Below are 19,920 nucleotides of genomic sequence, written 5' to 3'. Positions count from 1 at the left end.
TGCGTCACCGCGAGCCCGGCTGGAAGTGCGGCGGCGAAGCTCCGCCCGGGGAGGGAAGCGGAAGCGCGGCGGCCGCGGCGCTTCCCTGGGTGATGTCGCCAGACGAGCGCCGACCGGGACCCTCTGGCCGGGCGGGGCTGGCGGCGTCTCTGCGGCTCTGCCCGTGAGTTGCCGCGCGGTTCCGCCGGGGGACAGCGCGGGCAGGGAGCGGGTGGAGCCAGGCGGGGGCCCCGGCGATGCGCGGTGCCGGTGTCCCGGGTGCGAGAGGCGGGAGAGGCAGCGCCTCCTCCCAGGCAGGGGCCCCGCACATCGCCTCGGGGATGTAGGGACCTCCCAGCGCTCCGTGCCCCTTTCCCAGCCCGTCATCCCGCCGGGGCCGCCTCCGCCGCGGGTGGGCCCGGGCACCGAGCGTGGGGGAAACATCTCGGAGCAGCCCCGCTCCTCCTGCCTCTTACCCAGACCTCTGGTTTTGGCTGTTCGTCAGGGGGAAGCCGCTGTTGTAGATGGGCTTTTGGTTAGAGCCAGTGCAACCGCTCTTCCCTTCTTGCTCATCGCCTTTCTCCCAGCTCTTTGTGGCAGAAATCTTATGTAGATACTCTTACAGCTGTCTTTGTCCCATTGTCAGCCTTTATTACCCCTCATTGTGAGCTTGGATGCTTGGTTGTTTTGTTTTCTCCTAGCTAATGATCGTGCTTTGTAATCCACGTTTCACAATTACCCCTTGTGGATGCAATCTCTTTTAAATTATTGTCCATTATGAACCTGTGAAAAGAGTTAAGTAGTATGTGTGTATGTGAAAACTGAAGTTACTGCTGTGTTTATGCTTGTACTAGTATGATTCACTAGTGTAGCTTAGCAGTCACAATAAAAATGTAGTAGTCTTGGAGTTACTGCTGGCAACTGAAAAGTATGCATCGACACATTTGAGCCTTTATCTAGCAACCAGTGTCATCTCAGGCTTTAAAAAAACCTAGTCTGATGCCAGAGTTCAGTTTCAAATTCACTGGGCCAGCATTCAAATTTACAGCTTTATTCTTTCTTGCAAAACTTATTTGGGCGAAGGAGTTTTGTGCCTGAGTGCACAACTGTAAGAACTATGTGACAGTAAGTCTAGTTTGCAGTGGTTCAGAATTCACTGAACTGCAAGGGCGGTACGATTTGGGGGGAAGGAGAATGTTTTCATTGGTTTGTTTGTAAGGTTTGCGGTTTGGGAAGCTGTGTATTTTTTTTTGTTTTGTTTTTTCCAAATGTGGCTCTGGGCCATATTCCTCTGAAGGAATAGATGATACATACTCTGCTACAGATTTGCTTTTTGTTTAGCTAAAGAAATAACACTCTTCAGGAAGACTGAGGTCCACTCTACACTTGGGAATTTGTTGTCACTATTTCCAAAATAAAAGATTACAAGCCAGTTAGACCAATTTAGCAGAGAGGGTATTTTCACCTTGCACTGTTGGAAAAGGTGTGTCTCACTGCGTTTGCAGTGCCTTACCGGTAACAAAACAGAAAGAGGGAGCGCTTGAGTGAGAAATCAATGTTTTTCTGTTTTCTGCTGGTTGTAATTGCATTGTAGTCTTGTGAGAGGTCTGGCTCCACAGGAGAATTACTTTCAGTGAACAGCTGGTGACCTGGTTTGATTTTCTTTCTTTAAAGCACCTGGAAGACTCCAGTGAGAATTGGAGTGTGATAAGTTAACAGAGAAAGGGAGTTGTTGTTTCCATCCCATGGATCCCTTGGGTGCTCCTTCCCAATTTGTGGACATTGACACTCTGCCAGGCTGGACTGATGCCTATGAGGCCAAGCAGCTGGACTCTCACCAAAATCCTATTGGAAAGGCTCAAGTTGATGTTAGATCACCTTTTCCATACAGGAAAGACATCAATGAAAAAATAATCTTATGGTAAGTTCCATGTGGCCCTGGTGTGTCTGTCATCACTTTTCCATTTACTGCAGGATCTGATTTCCTCATATAATGATCACTGCTGTAGAATAAAGCCTTGAAATCGTCTCTTCCAGAATCAAACATTACAGATCTGGGAAGAAAATAATCTTTTTGTTCTCTATAAATTTGCAAGTCTGAGATTTTGCTCCACCACAGGTTATAAATTGCTTGCTCATAGGCAGTCCTTGATGCAACAGTCTGGAGCTGTACTTCCTACTGTGATGCTGTATGTTTAATATCAAAACCTAGTTGGGCACTTTGATATGAGGTTTTTAATTTTTTTTAAATATACTTACTGTCTACTAGCTTTTTTCTGTATTTGTTGTTATTATTCTGCTTTCACTTTTCTGGTTTAAATCAGTATTTCTTTCTTTCATGTGGTTTGGGCACTTCCTCTCCCCCCCCATTCTGTGCTTTGTCTCCATGAATCTGTTGATAAAGTACAGTGTGCTGAGGTGAACTTACTCCATCCGTTCTTATTTACTGTAACTCAGATTCGTGAACATACTATCTAGAAGAATAACTCTTTATTAATCAATGTGAAGAGAAAAGGATTTCTCAGGGACACAGATTCGGGGAACCTCTTTCTGGGTAATAGATGCAGGAAATGGGACTGTTCGTGGATTTCCTGAACCTGATTAAGTAAAGGAAGAGAGGAGTAAAAGGTTAAGCATCTCTTATGACTTGGGCTTGGGTGTAATAAATGTGTGCAATTTCAACTATTATTTGAATCTCTCTCTGTGCGTGGGAACCTTTATTTCCCTTCCTATGCTCTTTGATCCCCAAATCCCTAATGACTGCTGCTGTGACAAAAAGCAGGTCAGTTCTGCTACTCCTCTGTCTCTTGCGCATCTCTGCCTTGTTTATCTTCTGCATGTCTGATCCTTAAACATCAGAATGAACATGATCGAATTGTGGGTTCACAATTTGGGAACAAAAGCAAAGAAAACTAGTCCAGCTGCAGTGTCACTCTAGTGGTCTGAGGAAGAGCAGCAGCAGTAAGGTGCCCTGGACAGTGTGTAAGCAACCCAAAAGAAGTACATTGAAAAAATTGTTGACGATTTGAAAGTAATGTAGCACAAGGATTGTCCTCTTACCTCGAGAGAAAATATGTGGGTTTTTGGAACATATTACACTCCATCAATTTAACAAGCTGCTTTGCATGTTTGCTGTCTGAACTGCCCTATGTACAACTAGAACAACTGCCTTTTCTACGTACATCCCTAAGCTACTGTTGAGGCTGGGAGTTTTTAAGGAACTGACAGTTTGCATGCAGTCTGTCTTCATCAGATAGAGGCAAAGGATGATTCGGCATGGTGAGCGTATCAGGGTGTGCTACGTTGTGTGGGCACTGGAGTACTGTTAAAGCTTTTCCTATAACTTGGCATTTCCTTGCTTGTCAGCACTTATTTGAGAATATCCTGCTTAATCATACATTTAGCCTGCAATAAACTGTTTCCTCAGGAAAGGAGATGTCGCATTATTGAACTGCACGGCCATTGTAAATACCAGTAATGAGTCTCTCACCGATAAGAATCCAGTATCTGAAAGTATATTCATGCATGCTGGGCCTGACCTGAAGGATGAACTCCAGAAGCTCAAAGGTAAGTGGCCAGAGACATTTTTATCTTATTGAAGTCTACTGTCTTTGCATAGTACAAAACATCAGGATTGGGGCATAAACTAAAAAGGTACAGCTTAGCCCTCCCCCCCAACAGCTGGTGTTAATTGTGAAAAAAAATGGAGGAAATACACGCCAATTAGTCTCTTTTTGCTGCTCACATTCCAGATAATTGAAAATCTGTGGCAGATATTTGAGTTGATGAGCCCTTACTTTGTGATACAATAATTCCCATATTTATCTGAAGCCGTTTTGAGCAGTTAGCTTATCAGACCTTTTGTTCAAGGGACCACTCTTGTACATCTTCAGATTTTGCTTTTATCCTGTTCAGTGTGTTTACACAGTGGAAGATGGGAATTGAAGTTCACCATTGCAAAAATTAAGTGGATTCTATAATACACTTTGTGTATTCTCTTTCAGGATATTAAAATACACACAGTCTTTCAGGAAACTGTAACAATAATAGATGAATTGATAAAACACTGCATGTCTAAATAAAGTCCTTGTGACTGCTTAAATTGATTGATTCATTTGTCTCTTTATTGGGAAGTTAGAAGACCAGCCCTAATGCAAGGCTATTCTGAAAATGGATGAGGTTTGCCTAGATTCTTTATTAACAGAGTTTATGGCTGACAATGAGATTTAAAAATACACGGCTTTTTTTTCATCTAACAGGCACAGGGAATAAGGGAGGAACAAATAGTTTATCGTTATCCAAGGTCATAGAGAAGTCTAATAATGTTCACAGGTAAAAATTCACATTTATAGTTACGGTACTGAGCTGAATTTTGAGACCAACCAGTCCCTGTGTAGTACTGCTCACTCTGTTGGGTAACAGCTCAATCTCCATATGTAGTAACAAAATGGATAGAAGAGCCATAATATTTCTAAGTTACACTCTGTAGCTTAAACTACAAATGAATAGACATCCTCTGTTCTTATAAAATTATGCTTTGCTGATTCAACTTGCCTTTCGTGAATAACCTGGAAGTAAAACAGGAGGAACAGTAGCCATTTCATAGCAGAGTGAAAGTTCAGTGTGTCCTGTGGGTGGAAATGACTGTTAAAATCCACCAGGTGCTGTAGAATAGTTAGGACCCTGCTATGTACTCCAGAATCCAAATAAAATTAGGTTTCTCGTGTGCACTGTGAGGTGGGAAGAGAGGGACAACATTCCAAGGAGTCCTTAAAGTTTGAGATCTGTCAGCTCTGTAAGGAGTTGTTGGGCTTAGCTTCTTAAATTCCCTTTTACCATGCTGAATTATGTGTAGTTTTGCATCCTCCACCCCAATGAAGACACTGATGTCTTCTCACTGTAATGCATTCTGCATTCTCTTCACAACTCCCTGTATATGGCAGTTTTCTTTTAACCTTGTGCCAAGAGCTTTTTGGAAATCGGTTCTTCTGTGACACCCTAACTGACATGTTGTGTGGGGGAGGAAGGAGAGGCTGGGTTGCAGCTTCAGCTTTTGAGCACCCTAAATGTATTTGTCACGGTAGTAGAAATGGATGGAGAGTCTTGGTTAATAAATTAGTCTACAATTCTTCTTTCACCTCTGCTTCCTTTTTGCCCTCTTTCCCCATTTAGCCTTGAAATTGTTTTCATGGGAGAATGTTTGTGCTGAAAAAGTAAAAATGTATGGTCTGTGCTCTAAAGCTGTAAAATGGGTGCATTTTCAGTTAGGTCTCTCCTGCTTTATTCCTACTTCTTGGTATATAATCACATTTTGTAGATTCCAAGAAAAATCGTGATCTTAAAGCATGTGACGTGCTGACCCTTCGAAGGCCTGGTCTTTCCTTAAGGCTCAGCTACCTTATGTGTTCCTGGGAGCAGTGTTAGTTTTGATTAATGCAGAAATACTATAGCCTAGGGTAGGCTTGCAGATGAAGTACTGTTGATTGCTTGGCTATCAACACATACTTGTTGCAGTCTAATGAAGACCTTCTGTAACAGCAATGCACGGTAGTCTTCCAACTCCAGTAATGCTTTTTCTCTGCCACACACATTTTGTAGAGGATTCAGAGTCTCCATTTTAAACTTGGAAAAAAGCTATTGTAATGTCTGAAACGTCATCAGATAAAAAATAAGATTTTGACTTTGTTCCCAGTTTTGCCACAGACCTTGACTTGTGCAGCTCATTTCCCCCTGTATCTTAAAATAAGAATAATACTTACTGTTCATTTTGGTTTTTTAATTTTTGTAGAGATCTCCAGGCAGAAGGCATTGGGAAGTATGAAGTGTTATCTTCTATAAGTGTAGTTAGAGATTACTGATGCCATATCTGGCTGTCCAGAAGTGGAGTGGACTAGACTTCACTAGGTGAAGAAGGGGAGTTGTAGCAGACTTTTCTTCCAGGTGCTGAAGGAAAAACAGACTTCAAACACAGTATCTGTTTCCAGAGTATGGAACTGGAGGGTGCTGTGAATGGAACAATTAAATGTATTGCTTGAATTTCCTTGCCTTGGGATGAGACATCTAGTCTGTCAAGAAAGTATGATCTCCATGAGAATCATATGTCTGCCTTGTGGACAGGAAAAACTTGCAAAACAAAGCAAGATACCTCATTCTGGGAGTATAAATGGAACAAATGTTTGATCTATTCATTTTGAATAGCTTTGCCAACAACTGGTTCGTTTAAGGAGACTTGTAATAATTTTATCCAAAAAGCAGTGTCCCCAAACCAAGTTGTTAAATTCATAAGGACTTTTTATTGCTGGCTGTATAGTATATTTGTACATCAGTTCTCTGCACATTATTAAATCATTTCTTCTCTGGCTCTGTAGTTAAGGCACTGCAATTAAAACAGCATTTCTAGCAGTTTCTGGTTTGTCCTTATATGCATAGTTTTAAAATGAAGAGGAATGAGCACGGTTCTCTCCTCCTCAGCCTGCCTAGATGATGCTAAGCAGCTGGTATGAGATAGGGTGCTATCCTTAATATTTGATGTCTTAAACACTGACTTATATATGAAGTGAAGTTGTCTGACTTCAGGAAGTCAAGGGTTCAAATACTTCTGACTTTCTTACCACAACACAGACATTTATGTTTGTGTTTTATTTTTTCTCAGGTTGCAGGACAGGCGAGGCTAAACTCACCAAAGGGTTTAATTTGGCTGCACGTTTCATCATTCACACGGTGGGACCCAAGTACAAGAGCCGGTATCGCACCGCAGCCGAGAGTTCTCTGTACAGCTGTTACCGCAATGTCCTGCAGCTCGCAAAGTAAGCACACCACAAGCTGCACAAGGGTTTGCCATCTGTGCTATATCTGTTCTAGAAACTCGAGTCTGCACAAAGGCCAAATGTCTGTGCATACCTTCCTGTGTACACCGGGTTTGGTTAAGGACATGAAAACGTTAATGACTTCATTGTATGCTTGGTGCCTTTTGTTGTCTATGCTGTGGTGTAGATAAAATGTGAAGAGAGATCTGAGCTGGTTCAAGTCCTGAAACAGTGTAGCCAGAGCTGTGCAGCATTCTCAAAGGAGAAACAGCATTAATGATTGCATTGGGTTCTGTGCAGCAAAAAGCTTTAAATGAGCTCACTCAAGCAACAACTTCATGTGTGTCTGCAGCCATGTGGATAAACCCACAGGCAGATCTGACTGCTCTATCAGTTCATAAATTTGACCTCTCTGCCTTCATACGAAAGAAACCTTAAATTCTAAGTCAAGGTGTAAGGTTACTTGTAAATCTACAGTTGCTGCAGCTGGGTTTGTAGTTTTTTCCTCTTTCATCAGTGGTATTTTCTACTTCCTCTTAACTAACAGGTTTGGGGTTTTTTCTGTTTTTCTGTGTTACTTCCTGTATTCTGTTCTTCTCCTGTGACAGCTGTTGTAATGGTAGCAGTCAGAAAATATACCTGAACAAGAGCAATGTCAGAAAATATACTTAACAATGTCATACGGTTGGGAAGATCAATACTTCCAGGGCTGGACCGTGCATTACAGTGCAATAGTAATTGTTTCATAATCAAGATTACAGCTAAAGTTTCTATCATGTACCAGTTTTGTTCTGCCTCAGAAGTAACAAGCAAAGTCAGGCCCAGATTGAAACACATTGAAAACAATTTTAAAATTCTGATAGTTCTGCATACAGAACGCCTTTCACTCAATCTATTTTCTAGAGTAATTTTGGATGTTTGTGAAATTGTCTACAAACTCAGCTTGCTCAAACTTCTCTGATGACAGTTGTTGACAGCTCTGCTTTACTCTTCTGAAAATTTGGCTCAGTGCTGGAAGCATCCTACGAATTTTAAAGTATGCGTCACTTCATTCTGATGATTGTATAATCATAGGTAGGATTGAGTAAGCCACATCCAGACCTCTAACAAAACAAGTCATAGGTCAGGTGAGGGAACAAAGGAGTGTTTGCAATACAGAGCACCTTCTTTTCCCTTCCTTCTCCTCACTGTCAATCCTATACAGGAAGGAAAGTAATTTGGAAAGGATTGCAGGGAGCTTGAGGGAAGAACTTAATTTAGGATACAAGAAACTGCAAGAACAATGTAGCTGAGGTGGGAGGAGAAACCTGAGAACAAGCACCAGAGGAAACTGTGTGGAATAATTAATGGTTCTCTCCTTCTCTGCTTAATGGTAGTATGTATACTTTCCAGGGGAGAATCCTGCAAAAACCTGGAAGAGGGATACTGCTGCATAGAGCCAGGGAAGAATTATTGGTGTTACCTACTGTGCTGACAGACATTTGTTCACACCTGACCATCTATTCATTTGTGTCTCTTTTTCTGGATTTCAGGGAACAGGCAATGTGCTCTGTAGGATTTTGTGTCATTAACTCTCTGAAAAGATGCTACCCCTTGGAGGATGCAACCCACATAGCACTGCGTAAGTTTGTTGGAAAGAAACATAAACTGTAAAAGTATTCAGTAGGTCACTTACCTCTGACAGATTGCTGTTGATATGGGGAAACCTTTTTTTAGGGGTCTGTAGTTGTCAGAGGCTTAAAAAGGCCTTCTGTGGTTCTTCAGGAAATGGAAGCTAAAAACAAGTGAACCTTTCTCTGTTGGGAGGTCATCAGTAAGGATCCGCGGGTATCTGTGCTGGAACTTGCAGGTTTCAATGTATTAATTAATAACCTTGAAAAGATGCTGAACAGTGAGGTGAGAGAGTTTGCTGGTAATAGAAAATTGTTCAGATTAGCAAAGATGAGGCCTTACTGTTGAATAGCTATAAATGGACCTCAAGCAACAGTGAATTTCATCTGCTGTTTGAGTGTCATCAGCACATCCAAATGTAAACTGATATTCTTCCCCCACTGACCTACTCCTACACTCTTCTGCCTTCACATGCAAAACAATGGGCTAACCTTAGGGAGCAAAACATTGAGATTATAATAGTTCCATGGAAACAAGGGCTCACAGGAGTTCAAAACAGCAGGCTGAGTAAGACACAACAAAATTCAGAATGTTATGCAATGAATCTGTGTTTTGTTCACCCTTTAAAGATGCACATTCAAAAAGAATATGCTAGAGAGAGAAGTTGAGGAGGTAAACAAGAATAGGAAAAGGCAAGAAATAGCAAAGTAAGCTAAAGTCTCTTTCAGAGTGGAATATACTGAACTTGAAGGGAGTGTGGGAGATGTCTGTAAATTCATAAGTGGCATGGAAATGGTGAATAGGAATCAGCTGTTTACTGTCTCCCAATATAAGAACCACCAAACAAATCCAGTATGAATTGGGTTCAGAGCAAACAAGGGGAAATGGTTCTTCTGCTTTAGCTATTTGTTTTATGGAACTTCTTACTAAAAATCATTGTGAAAAGTTTTCAAATTTCCTTGTGTTCAAGAGAAAACTATTTAAGAAAAAAATGAAGACTATTGAAAAGAAATCAGAAAATTTCCTAGGCTGAAAAAAATCAAACAATAATGTTATACTCACCTGGTTCTTACTTTTCCCTTGTCTCTTTTTCATTTCTATTGGCCCGCTTCTGTCTGCTTTTCACCACCCAGTACCTGGAGCTTCCTGCAGGGTGGTACTGCATGATAGGAAAGTTGTTGCAGATGTAAGGAGTGGGTTTTCCTCTTGCTGTGCAAGCTGACTGGAGAAATCTCTCTTGCCCTCTGTTTAGCAGAGATGCTGATGCTGGAGAAACAGATTAGTCCATTGTTTTCTCCGCTGTCTGCCTGTTGATTGAGACATCTGAAAAGATCTGCTGACGTGCATTCAAAACTGTTTGCTGTGGAACTGCACGACTGCATTTGTAATGTAAACTAATGTTGCAGGTCAACCCAATTATACATTAATTTCTGTTCAGGAAGTATTTGAAAATAGCTCTTTTTTTCCTTCTTCCGTCTCTTGAACTCCCACTAGGGTATTTTGTGTAGAGTAACTTCTTTCATTGCTGTCTTCTGTTCTCTCTGTAGGGCTATGTGCTACTTGATAAAATACTGCTAAATCAACCAATTTTTTTGGACACTTTCTCTGATGATTTACAAATATAATTTTTTGTATGCCTCTCTGGCCTAACTGGCTCCAGAGATTTTGTGTTGCTGACCGTATCTCAGACCACCTTCTGCTGTAGTTTGCTTATATTGCTTTCCTGATAACTTAGGGCACAGTGACTTGTTCTAGGGTCATAGCAATTTGCACAGGACTCTCTAAGGGAAGGATTTGTCTTGATTTTTCAGGGCCACAGAGTCACATTTCACAGTCTGAGGAATGCCTAGTCAGTTAAAATCAAAGAGAGAGACTTTTTCTCCATTTGTGTCTATCTCTAAAGGGAGTGAGTGGAGGTGGAACTTCCAATATGGCCTGCACCTCATTTGGTGTGTTAAACTACCACTTAATCCACACTTGCCTACAGCCTGGAACAAGTCTGTATGAGTACTGATGACTCTCTCCTCTTCCCTCTGAGTTCTTCACTTGTAGTTTTGTGTGTAGATTTCTCCTCCTGTTTCACTAACTACATTTAATCTTCCTTACAGGCACAGTTAGAAGGTTTCTGGAGATTCATGGAGAGACTCTGGAGAAGGTGGTGTTTGCTGTTTCTGAGCTTGAAGAGGTACCTCCTTGGTGTTCATTCCACCAAAATTCATGCACATGTTTGATCTTTTCTGCAGCAGTGTTAACTCCTGCATTGTAAAGCTGGATTTGGATTTCCACCTCAGATCACATAGACTTTTGGTCTTACAGGCATCCTTCTGTCCCCTACTAGCACAGCCTCTTTTCCAGTACTGTTTATGCTCTTAGCAGTCACTATGGACGTGTTCAGAACCTTTTTGCTTCTGGCTTCCATGTTTCTGAGTCATGGACAGGAACTAGTACTAATACTGATATCTGTTAGCCAGAAAGGAAATTCCTCATACGAAATTTCCTCCTTACACAAACGTGCTTTAAGAGGGCCAGTTTGGCTTACCTACAGATCACCTACAAATATCTTAAACGCTGCTTGCTGACTTGTTGAAATAGCAAACTTGACATTTAATGATCTATATTCTGAGAGATGTTGGCAATTTGACTATTGACCTCTCTTGTACATTGGACTTGCTAATGGCAGTTCCTGGGCAGAGCACCCACACTGTGTTCAGGCTGCCTGCTGCAAAGGCAGACACTGTTTAACTGAAGAACAAGGATGCGTGATAGGCCCTTCACGTATTTTTCTTGTTTGTAGGCCACTTACCAGAAGTTGCTGCCTCTGTATTTTCCAAGATCGCTGGAAGAAGAGATACAATCCTTACCTTACCTCCCTGCAGATATTGGCAATGCAGAAGGGGAGCCTGTAGTACCAGAGCGGCAGATCAGGATTACGGAAAAGCCAGGTGTTCCGGATGGTGAGTTCTTAACTGAACTTTGGAATAAGTGTCTCTGTGTGAAAATCAGTGGGGAAAAAAAGAAAAAGAAGCAGAGAGATGTTTTCCTACCTCAGTTCACCTAAGGCAGGTTTTTATGATTTCAGTTGTCAAGCTGCCTCGTTGGCTTCATGGGTTCCACAGCAGTAACTTCTGCTTTCTGCCATGTTGTGTAGAGTGGTGTGGTTAGAGGATGCAGTAGAGTTGTTCTGTCTTTCTTGTGGGGAGAGGTGGGGTAGTTCATTCCCTTTGTAAATTTTAGTGATTAGAACCTTTCAAAGTTTTTTGCAGAATCTTATGCAGCCCCTAACTGAAAAAGGCGTTATAGTTAATGGTCTGTCTTGTATACTAGCAAAGTGTTGCTTATATGTTACCAAATGTTGTTTCAAATCATATCATTCTATTGATGTGCATCAAACCAGTAGATATGCAGTGAAAACTAGCCGAAACTCCCTAAAAGATAGAAGAACTAGATCAACCCAGAGATCAGAGTTTGGAAATGGATATCAAAGCTTGGTGAAAGTCTTTGTAAAGAGGTTGCCTAGATGTCAGTATTGAGGTGAGATATGTATAGCAAAGCAATTTAATATATAAATGGACATAGCAGGCACGTTCTGCCTTATTTATTAAGCAGTGATGTGAAAGTTTTACACTTCTTCAAGCAAAGCCTTAAATCATCAAAAGCAGACAACTTGGAATGAATGTCAAAGATTTTCTGCTTTTGCATAGCCTGTTGGGTTAAGGCTGAATATGCAGTGAGGATATAGATAACTTAATTTTCCTGTTCACAGTTTGATACCTAATGTACCTATTCCTGTTGATCAGACTCCAATCTTTATTTTTTTTCCCTGTCCAACCTGCTGGCTAGAGTGATATTTGCAGCTGATCAGTGTGAGGTATTCAAACACTAGCTAATACTTGGTGAAATTACTATGTTTGCGTATCTAGAAGTGAATTTGTTTAGTGGAATCCTGCACTCTTGTCTAGTATAGCGTGTCACGCTAAAACTGGGAAACTCAGTTCCCGTCCAGGTTGCCCAGAGAGGTAGTGCTAGAAGCCTTAGCAATATTCCTTGCTGACAAGTGAGCCTGTGCTCTTATATTTCATCACGCAGTCATGATGTAAACAATACTATCAAAATATCTAAGCTCAGATTACCACCAGTTCTACAGCATTTGTTCAAGAAGTGTCAATGATATTAAAAAAAAAAAGCTAGCCCTTTCTACAGTACAGCTTCTAAATTGAATAAAGCTGCAGCATCTGTGCCTCTGCATACTTATTTTTGCCTCTGTGACAAGTAGGAGAACTGCAAAGCCCAAGTCACTCTCTCCAGACCTTGTTTTTCAGGAGAGTTAACCATTATCCCTTTGTTACAAGCTGATGACTAGAACTTCCCAGTTAGTTTTCAGGCAAGCCAACATTTTAAGGGAGTCTAGTTACCAATCATATGCTCTAGTCTGTCAGTGGTACTGGTGAGGTATCAGAGGCACATCATGATACGCTGTGGTTTTTGTGTTAGTCTGTAGCATGATGACTGTGTTGGCTCACTGAGATATATAATAATCCATCAGCAGCATTGCTGTCCTGTACGCTGCTCGAACGTTTTACACTGCCTTTGTTTCTACTGCAGATGCTTCAGATGAAGAGGGTCTGGAGGCAGATTTGTCTTTCATTGGTTCCCATGCTTTTGCCCGCATGGAGGGAGATGTTGATAAACAGAGACGCCTCATCCTTCAGGGACAGTTGTCAGAGGCAGCACTGCAAAAACAGCATCAGAGGAAGTGAGAATTTGCTTGTCCGTGTGAATATTTTGTGTCAGTTAGCTGTTCAGAAGACCAACCCTTATGATGACTTTATCTGTAAAGCCTAATCTTCCAGCAAGTAAATACCGGTAAAGCCTGGTGTCACCTTGGATTGATGTGGTAGCCTCTTTGGCCTGAAGGGAGAAGGGAAGGGGCAGTAGGAGGAAAAGGGAAGCTCGTGATGAACCCAGTAGCATACCCGGTGCATCCAGCCAGCTGCCTTATCCATTTGCCACAAGATGTCACTGTTTTGTCACCGCTTTTTGTAGTGAGGTCACCTGCTTTCAATACTGCTCACTCCTGAGGCTCTGGGCAGATAGCAAAACAATTTTATTTTATTTATCAAATGGTATCCACCTTCTTGCTGTGGTAACCCTAATGTGCATAATCACTTCTTTAGAAGCTAATTCCATGCTGGAGACCTCTTGAGGCATGGTGTTTGGCTTATTTTGTCAGATGAGGCACACTGCTTAAAGGGAGGAAAAAATCCATATTTGACACTGGTTGCTGTGTTGTTGTGTTTGACTTCTAGACATTTTACAGACATTTTCTTTTTTTTTCTGTCTTTTAAACACTGACATATTTAAATGGAAAAACCTCTGAGATCTTTTCGGCCCAAGTGCAGTGCCACTATTCTTACTAGTTGATGTGTATTCGTTGCCCTAGTGAAAATCACTAGGTATGTAATAAGGCACTCAATTTTATTTTTTTAACAGTTCTTTCTTTAACCACTTGATAGTTGCTCCATAGGTTGGAAAACTGATTAGAGAGAGGGCTCAGTCAAAAAAGGCTTGTTTTGTTGTTCCTGTCCCATATATCTCTTCAGGATTCTAATACTAGTCCAAAGGGGGATGAGATCTGACCAGATGTTTTTAACTTTCTAGTTATAATCGCTGGCTTTGTCAGGCAAGAGCTGAAGACCTCTCTGACATTGCTTCTCTCAAAGCCTTGTACCAGACAGGTAAGTTCAGGGTACTGATGACTGAGGTATACCATCCTAAAGTAGAAATACAAAATACAGTATTTTCTTTGGACTTGCATATACAGTAGGTCATGCTGTTAAGATAGAAGGCTGGCCAAGAACTAGGCAACACCTCTGCAGTAAAGCAGTAGTTCTGTCTTGATTGGTGTGAAAGACTGTGTGGTAAACTTCTAAACTGCTCTGCTTTAACACTCTGAGGCTACATGCATGTCCTGAATTACTGTAGGTTTAAATGTAAATCAGTACTATTAAATTAAGCCAATGCATAAGGTGCTCTGTGTGAGAGAGTTCTTATTTTGGTCTGAATTACCTACACCCTTTTGTTACAAAGAAATGAACATTGCTTTCAGATGGTTAGTGCAGAGCATAGGCAGTTACTAAAGCAACTTTTAATACAACTCTCCTGAACAAAATGACTTGCTTTATTTCCCTCAGATCAGGTATGTGTTGCTCTCCTCTATATGCCTCTCCTAGTACTGGTGGTCCAGTACCATGGGAAGCACATTTTGCAACCTTGAGTTCAGTAGATGGGGAGGTTAGGGAGAGATTCAACAACCTGGTGGAAGGTTCAGTGAAAGAAAACAGCTGCAAGGTCTTTGCAGCCCGGGAGCGGAGGTGGGGAACCTAACTCTTCAGTTCACTTTTACTCTTTAGTTAGCATCATATTTGGACATAAAATTTGCCATAGACTCAATGGCTCATTGCTGCTTTGCACAAGGATGGGAAGAAAGAGGCAAGTAGTCAGGTGTCGAAAGCATAGCTGTGTTTCTGCAGAGAAAGTCTGTTCAACGCTTTGGCTGATATCTTTGGCCTCCTGAAAATCCAGATGCTTACCTTGATCTTTGTGCAAATACAAAGGCTGTGTGATACCTTCTGCTCAGTAGCTGCAAATTAAAGTTCTTTTGTTTGCTTTAAACAAGGCTGTGTGGGCTGCAGGAGGACCATAAGGTGTGCTCTGGGAATCAGTGCACTGGATTTCAGAACCTGGTTTCTTGGAAGAATTTTGCTTCAGTGATAGAACTCCAAGTGAAGTTTGTTGGTTTTTTTTTAAATAAAAAACATGTTATTACTTGATATTTAGGTAAATATGGAGTATATAGGCAACATAAAATTGCAGTCCTTAAAACTTAACTTTTCAGATGTGATGCATGCTTTTTTGGATCAGAGTAAGTACTGGTATAGTGAGAGCAGTAACTCTAAGTGTATTTCTTCTGTTGGAAACCAGGTGCATTGCAAAAATTCTGAGCTGTGGCTGGTTCTCCCTGGTTTGAAAGGGACCAACTCCAAAACCTGGCATGACTGAGAGAAGCTGAGACATATTTTTCTTTCTTTTGTAGGTGTAGATAACTGTGGCCGCACAGTGATGGTGGTGGTTGGAAGGAATATCCCTGTAACATTGATAGACATGGAAAAGGTAAGGCTTTGTAAAACCAGAGTTGTGTAGGTTGCATGTGAAATGTTTCGAATGTAAGAGGCTAATTATAGGAATAGTTCAGTCTTAGTACTAGAAATATTATCTGTAGAAAACTTAAAACATATTAAATAGAAACTAATTTTGTAGGGAGATAAAAGTATGTATTCCCTTACAAAGCTACATGTGCTTTGGGGTGACAATTTTCAATTAGATACTGGTCTGTTTGTAGAAAAAATAGGGCTGATAGGGACTCCTTTTTCTTCTCAAGAAGGAAGAGACTTGCCCTGCTTCTGTAACTGCCAAGACATGAAGAGTGAAATATAATGAGTCAAATTAGTTTTTCGTGGAAACGGCAAGAATTTGTCTCCATCTGTGAGGTCAGATAGGCAAAAAAGACATCCAAGTTACTACAGTCAAGTTGAAGACTTGGAATGTTGGCCTTGCTTTTGTAGCTGAAACATAATGCCATCCAGCCTCATGATTCCTGATTTTCAGATGAATTAAAGGAAGCAAATTAAGATGTAATGCAACTGTGAAAGGGTTCTTTGCAAATATAAATTTCATTTCTTTCTATCTCAGGCTCTCCTATATTTCATCCATGTCATGGATCATATTGCAGTGAAGGAATATGTCCTGGTGTACTTCCATACTCTCACAAATGATTACAATCAACTAGACTCTAATTTCTTGAAGAAACTCTATGATGTTGTTGATGCCAAGTAAGTGTCAATAGGAGAACACATTCTGGTCTTCCACTGTGCTATGCAAATATTTGTCATTCCCTATATGCGGTTTCCCATTTATTCGTGAGAGAGTTTTGCTGGGACAAAGACCTAAATGACTAACAAAGGCAAGAAAAAGGAAGATTGTTTTCTTTTCTTCTCCAAACCATCTGTTAAACCAGAAGTTCTGTCCTCTGCAGTCTCCCTTTTGGAGCTGTTAGGGAGGTACACTGGTGGTATTGTCTGTCAGTATCCAAAGCTGGAGCATTTGGAGCCTGACTTTGTTGAAGTATGTTGCTAGTTGTAAGGGAAGAGGCCTGGGTAACACTGGCAGTCATAATTTGTCCTTAACTTCCTTTCACTGTCCACTTGAAAGACTGCAGGCTGTGATGTCTTTGAAAAATAACCGTTCTGCTTTGCTGCTTTTTTTTTCCTCTTCTTTTACCTTTACATTTACTTTTTGGTATCTGTCCTTACATTAGATCTAACTTTTTAAAATTACATCACAGGCAGTTAAGTAAAATTATCTGTTTTGACAGTTGGGTTGTGTAGGTGAACTCAATTAGAAGTCACTTTTAAATAATTTTTTTCTCTCTCTAATCTAGGTACAAGAGGAATTTGAAGGCACTGTATTTTGTCCACCCAACATTTCGTTCGAAGGTGAGATAAATAGTACAAAAGAAAAGTACATTTTGTGTGTTGGTGGAGTAGCATTTAAGCCTGTAGTACGAGGAATGTGGAGGTATATACATATAGAAGACCTCCAAATGAGGCAGTATCTTCTGGATCCACAGTCAGAACTTGAAATTCATCCTCACCTTTGATCTAGCTGTAGTCTTCCAGCCTTTGTGATAAGCTGAACCCCAGTGGGGTGCAAGCTGTCTGTGCCCTATTTTATCAATGCTCTTAACAGAGGGAGGTGGAAGCTTTGGGTCCTGTTTCTTTCAGAAAGAAAAATTTTGTCCTTGTTGCTGCTCTATGGTTGGCAGGGTGACAAACCATGACCAAAAACTCTGGAAATTTTTTGTTTAATTCATGTTCTGGGTGTTTCACCTTTTCTTTCCCCACAAAGGGTATCACATGTGTGCTACAGATCCTTTAAGAGCTGCCCTGGTGAGGGCAGAGGGCAGTGTGTCAAGCAGCAGTGAAATTAGTCTGGATTAGAATGTGTAGTGTAGCAAAGAAAGATGGGAAGAATGCCTTTGATGGAGTGCAGAAAAATCCTGTTAAGCCTTCAGGAGATGAAAAACTGAACTCGTCATGCAGTAAGATGTTACCCTTGGCTATGATCTGTGTGGGGCAACAGAACGTGGAGCTGGCTCCTGTCTGTACTTCATACCCACGACTCATATTGCAGCAGTATGAGTACTTCAGATGAACCGTCAGCAGCAACCCTTTCTAAAATTTTTGTTTGTCCTATTAAAACAGTTAGAAATGTGATCCTCCATGTTCGCTTCAGATTAACCTCTGTGTTTATTCTGCTTTTTGCTGACATTGATCAAATTCAAGAAAATTATATGCCTGGAAAAAAACATCTGTTTGCACATGTTCAGCAGGAATTTCTTTGACTGCTAAATTTCTAGAGAGTCCTTTCTTTGCATGTGCACAGCTGGGACACCATGAGACTTGGAGCTTCCTTGTTTTTATGTAGATAAGGCTGAGGCTTCCCAACAGCATACCTTCCAGTTTCAGTTAGGATATTAATTATTCCCACAGGGTACAGATCTGAGGTCTTGCATGCTAGAATTAGAGTTTCCAGCTCTGATGCTCCTGAAAATGTAGGAGCTGGCACAGAACATTACTAAGGTCACGAAGTTGAGTGGAAAAGCTGAAGCTAAAAAGTACTAATATATTAGATTCTCAGCAGCACTTCATCCCCCTCCTGTCTTCCCATACATTTCTAGTTGGTTGAGAAATGTTTTTTTGGTGTCTATTGCCATCTTGTCTGTCCCTTTGGAAGCTGCAGTGGGACTTGACAGATCTGTGGGGGAAGCAGATGGTGGTGGGAAGCAGGGACGGTGAGAGACACGGAGTTCTCTAACTTGCTGGAAATAGTATTGGTTTGTATCCTATTCTGGCAGCACAGCTGGAGGCAAAAGAGAATGTGTATCCATGTCTTTGTGCCAATATTTTTTCTAACTGAAGGCAAGTAGGATTGCTGCTGACTGTTGCGTGGACTATCAGTTTATGAAACATGATGAGGAATATGCAGCAGAAAGTGGGGGAAGAAGGTGGCTGCTAAGAGGGAATGATTTTTCTCTCTCTTTTTTTGGCAATTTCAGGGCTCTTGTCCCCATGGAAGATTGCTAGCTCTAAAGCTTCAAATTTCTTCAAAAATGTTTGGCAGGTTCATCTTCCTATTTGGAGCACTGACTTCCTCCCCTAGCAGTAGTGGGAAATACCCCATGCCTCAAATGCAGGAGGAAGGCTTGTGCATTCATGTGACTTCCCAAACACATCACCCTTGTACATATATCTCATTCTTAAATCTCTGATATAAACTGTGCATTTTACAACAGTATTGAATCCTGTCACAGCGAATGGCTGCCATCTGTTAGAATCGCTTTTGCTTATTTATGGGCTAAAAGGGATCAAGAGGCTTTTCATCATGGCTTTTGGAAACTCAAAAGCCCCTAGAAAAGCATCATAGTTCTCAATGTGCTTCATGATGCCAACAGTGATTCTTTGTTTGGGTTCTAGATATGAAACTGTTCCAAATTATGTCTTTTCTGAGGATAATTGCCTGTCTAGAATTCATGGAGTTTGGTATGCAGGGAGGAGGGTTACAGAGTAACTAAAGCAGGGTATGTCATTGTACAGTCCATTTTTGTACACCGATCCTGAATTCTCTTGTGCTTTTGAAATTTAACTGTTCTTGTGATGAAATAGGCATCAGCAGTTTTTTAGGCTGGCAGCAGCCCTTGTTGTGTGCACACTTCACTGCCAGGCCTTAGGTCAAGATACCCATGAAATGCCATCACAAGTTCCTTCATACTCTTGCTTGTAAATGTGTTTCTTCTTGTTATTGCTATAGCTGCTGATATATAAAAAAAGGGCTTTTGGGGACATTTTCGTGTGAATCTTCTTGACTCTCCTCTTCTGAGAATGCTTCAAACCAACCTTTTTAGAGCTCATGGTCTGAGCTGACACATAAGTGACTGGATCTGAAACAGTCTCATCCAGAGAAATTCTGTTTTCAGAAATTGGCTGTGAATCAAGAATGTTTCAAAACTGAAACGTGCCTGAATACTCAAATTAGATATTCATAATCATCGTAATCTTTGTATTTGTCTTGAACAATTTTTGTCTTGTTTTTTCTATAACAGTCCTAAAAGCAATTTCTGGAGATCAGATGCCAATATAAAGGTTGTTGCAAATCACTTTTGTCTTTTTTGTATGCAAGATCCTTCCAATTGCAATAAAATTTCCCAGATTTTAGTAAGTTTGTCTTTGAGATATGACCAAGTTAAAGCATTAGTGACACACCTAATCCGTGTTGTGCTGGTTTTCTATGGGAGACAACTGATACTTTTAACTGGTTTTATATCTTGGCAGAATGACTGATAGCCTTTTATTCAGAACATTAGGACATGAAAAATGAAAGAAAACTTCAGCAGATGTCTAGATTTTTA

The 19,920-nt window shown here is 41.0% G+C and overlaps 1 protein-coding gene across 3 annotated transcripts in view; it reads left to right on the top strand.

The window, feature by feature from the left end:
* Positions 1-33: 33 nt before the first annotated feature.
* GDAP2 (ganglioside induced differentiation associated protein 2) overlaps positions 34-19,920 on the top strand; it is a 22,777-nt gene continuing 2,890 nt past the window's right edge. The window contains exons 1-12 of one of the 3 annotated variants that reach the window (XM_027681305.1): positions 34-163; positions 1,654-1,900; positions 3,407-3,546; positions 6,632-6,785; positions 8,318-8,406; positions 10,505-10,581; positions 11,191-11,350; positions 12,999-13,149; positions 14,055-14,131; positions 15,490-15,566; positions 16,146-16,285; positions 16,894-16,948. In XM_027681305.1, coding sequence (XP_027537106.1) covers positions 1,725-1,900; positions 3,407-3,546; positions 6,632-6,785; positions 8,318-8,406; positions 10,505-10,581; positions 11,191-11,350; positions 12,999-13,149; positions 14,055-14,131; positions 15,490-15,566; positions 16,146-16,285; positions 16,894-16,948 — 1,296 coding nt within the window. In that variant the 5' untranslated portion in view covers positions 34-163; positions 1,654-1,724. Of the gene's footprint in view, positions 164-249; positions 268-1,653; positions 1,901-2,436; positions 2,608-3,406; positions 3,547-6,631; positions 6,786-8,317; positions 8,407-10,504; positions 10,582-11,190; positions 11,351-12,998; positions 13,150-14,054; positions 14,132-15,489; positions 15,567-16,145; positions 16,286-16,893; positions 16,949-19,920 lie in introns of those variants that run through there. The other 2 variants (XM_027681307.1, XM_027681308.1) reach the window with 2 other exon arrangements.

This window comes from Neopelma chrysocephalum, unplaced genomic scaffold, assembly GCF_003984885.1.
Source record: "Neopelma chrysocephalum unplaced genomic scaffold, ASM398488v2 Primary Assembly neopelma1_60, whole genome shotgun sequence".
Lineage (NCBI taxonomy): Eukaryota > Metazoa > Chordata > Aves > Passeriformes > Pipridae > Neopelma > Neopelma chrysocephalum.
The sequence above is the reverse complement of the archived record's forward strand: the minus strand, read 5'-3'. Positions and strand labels throughout refer to the sequence as shown.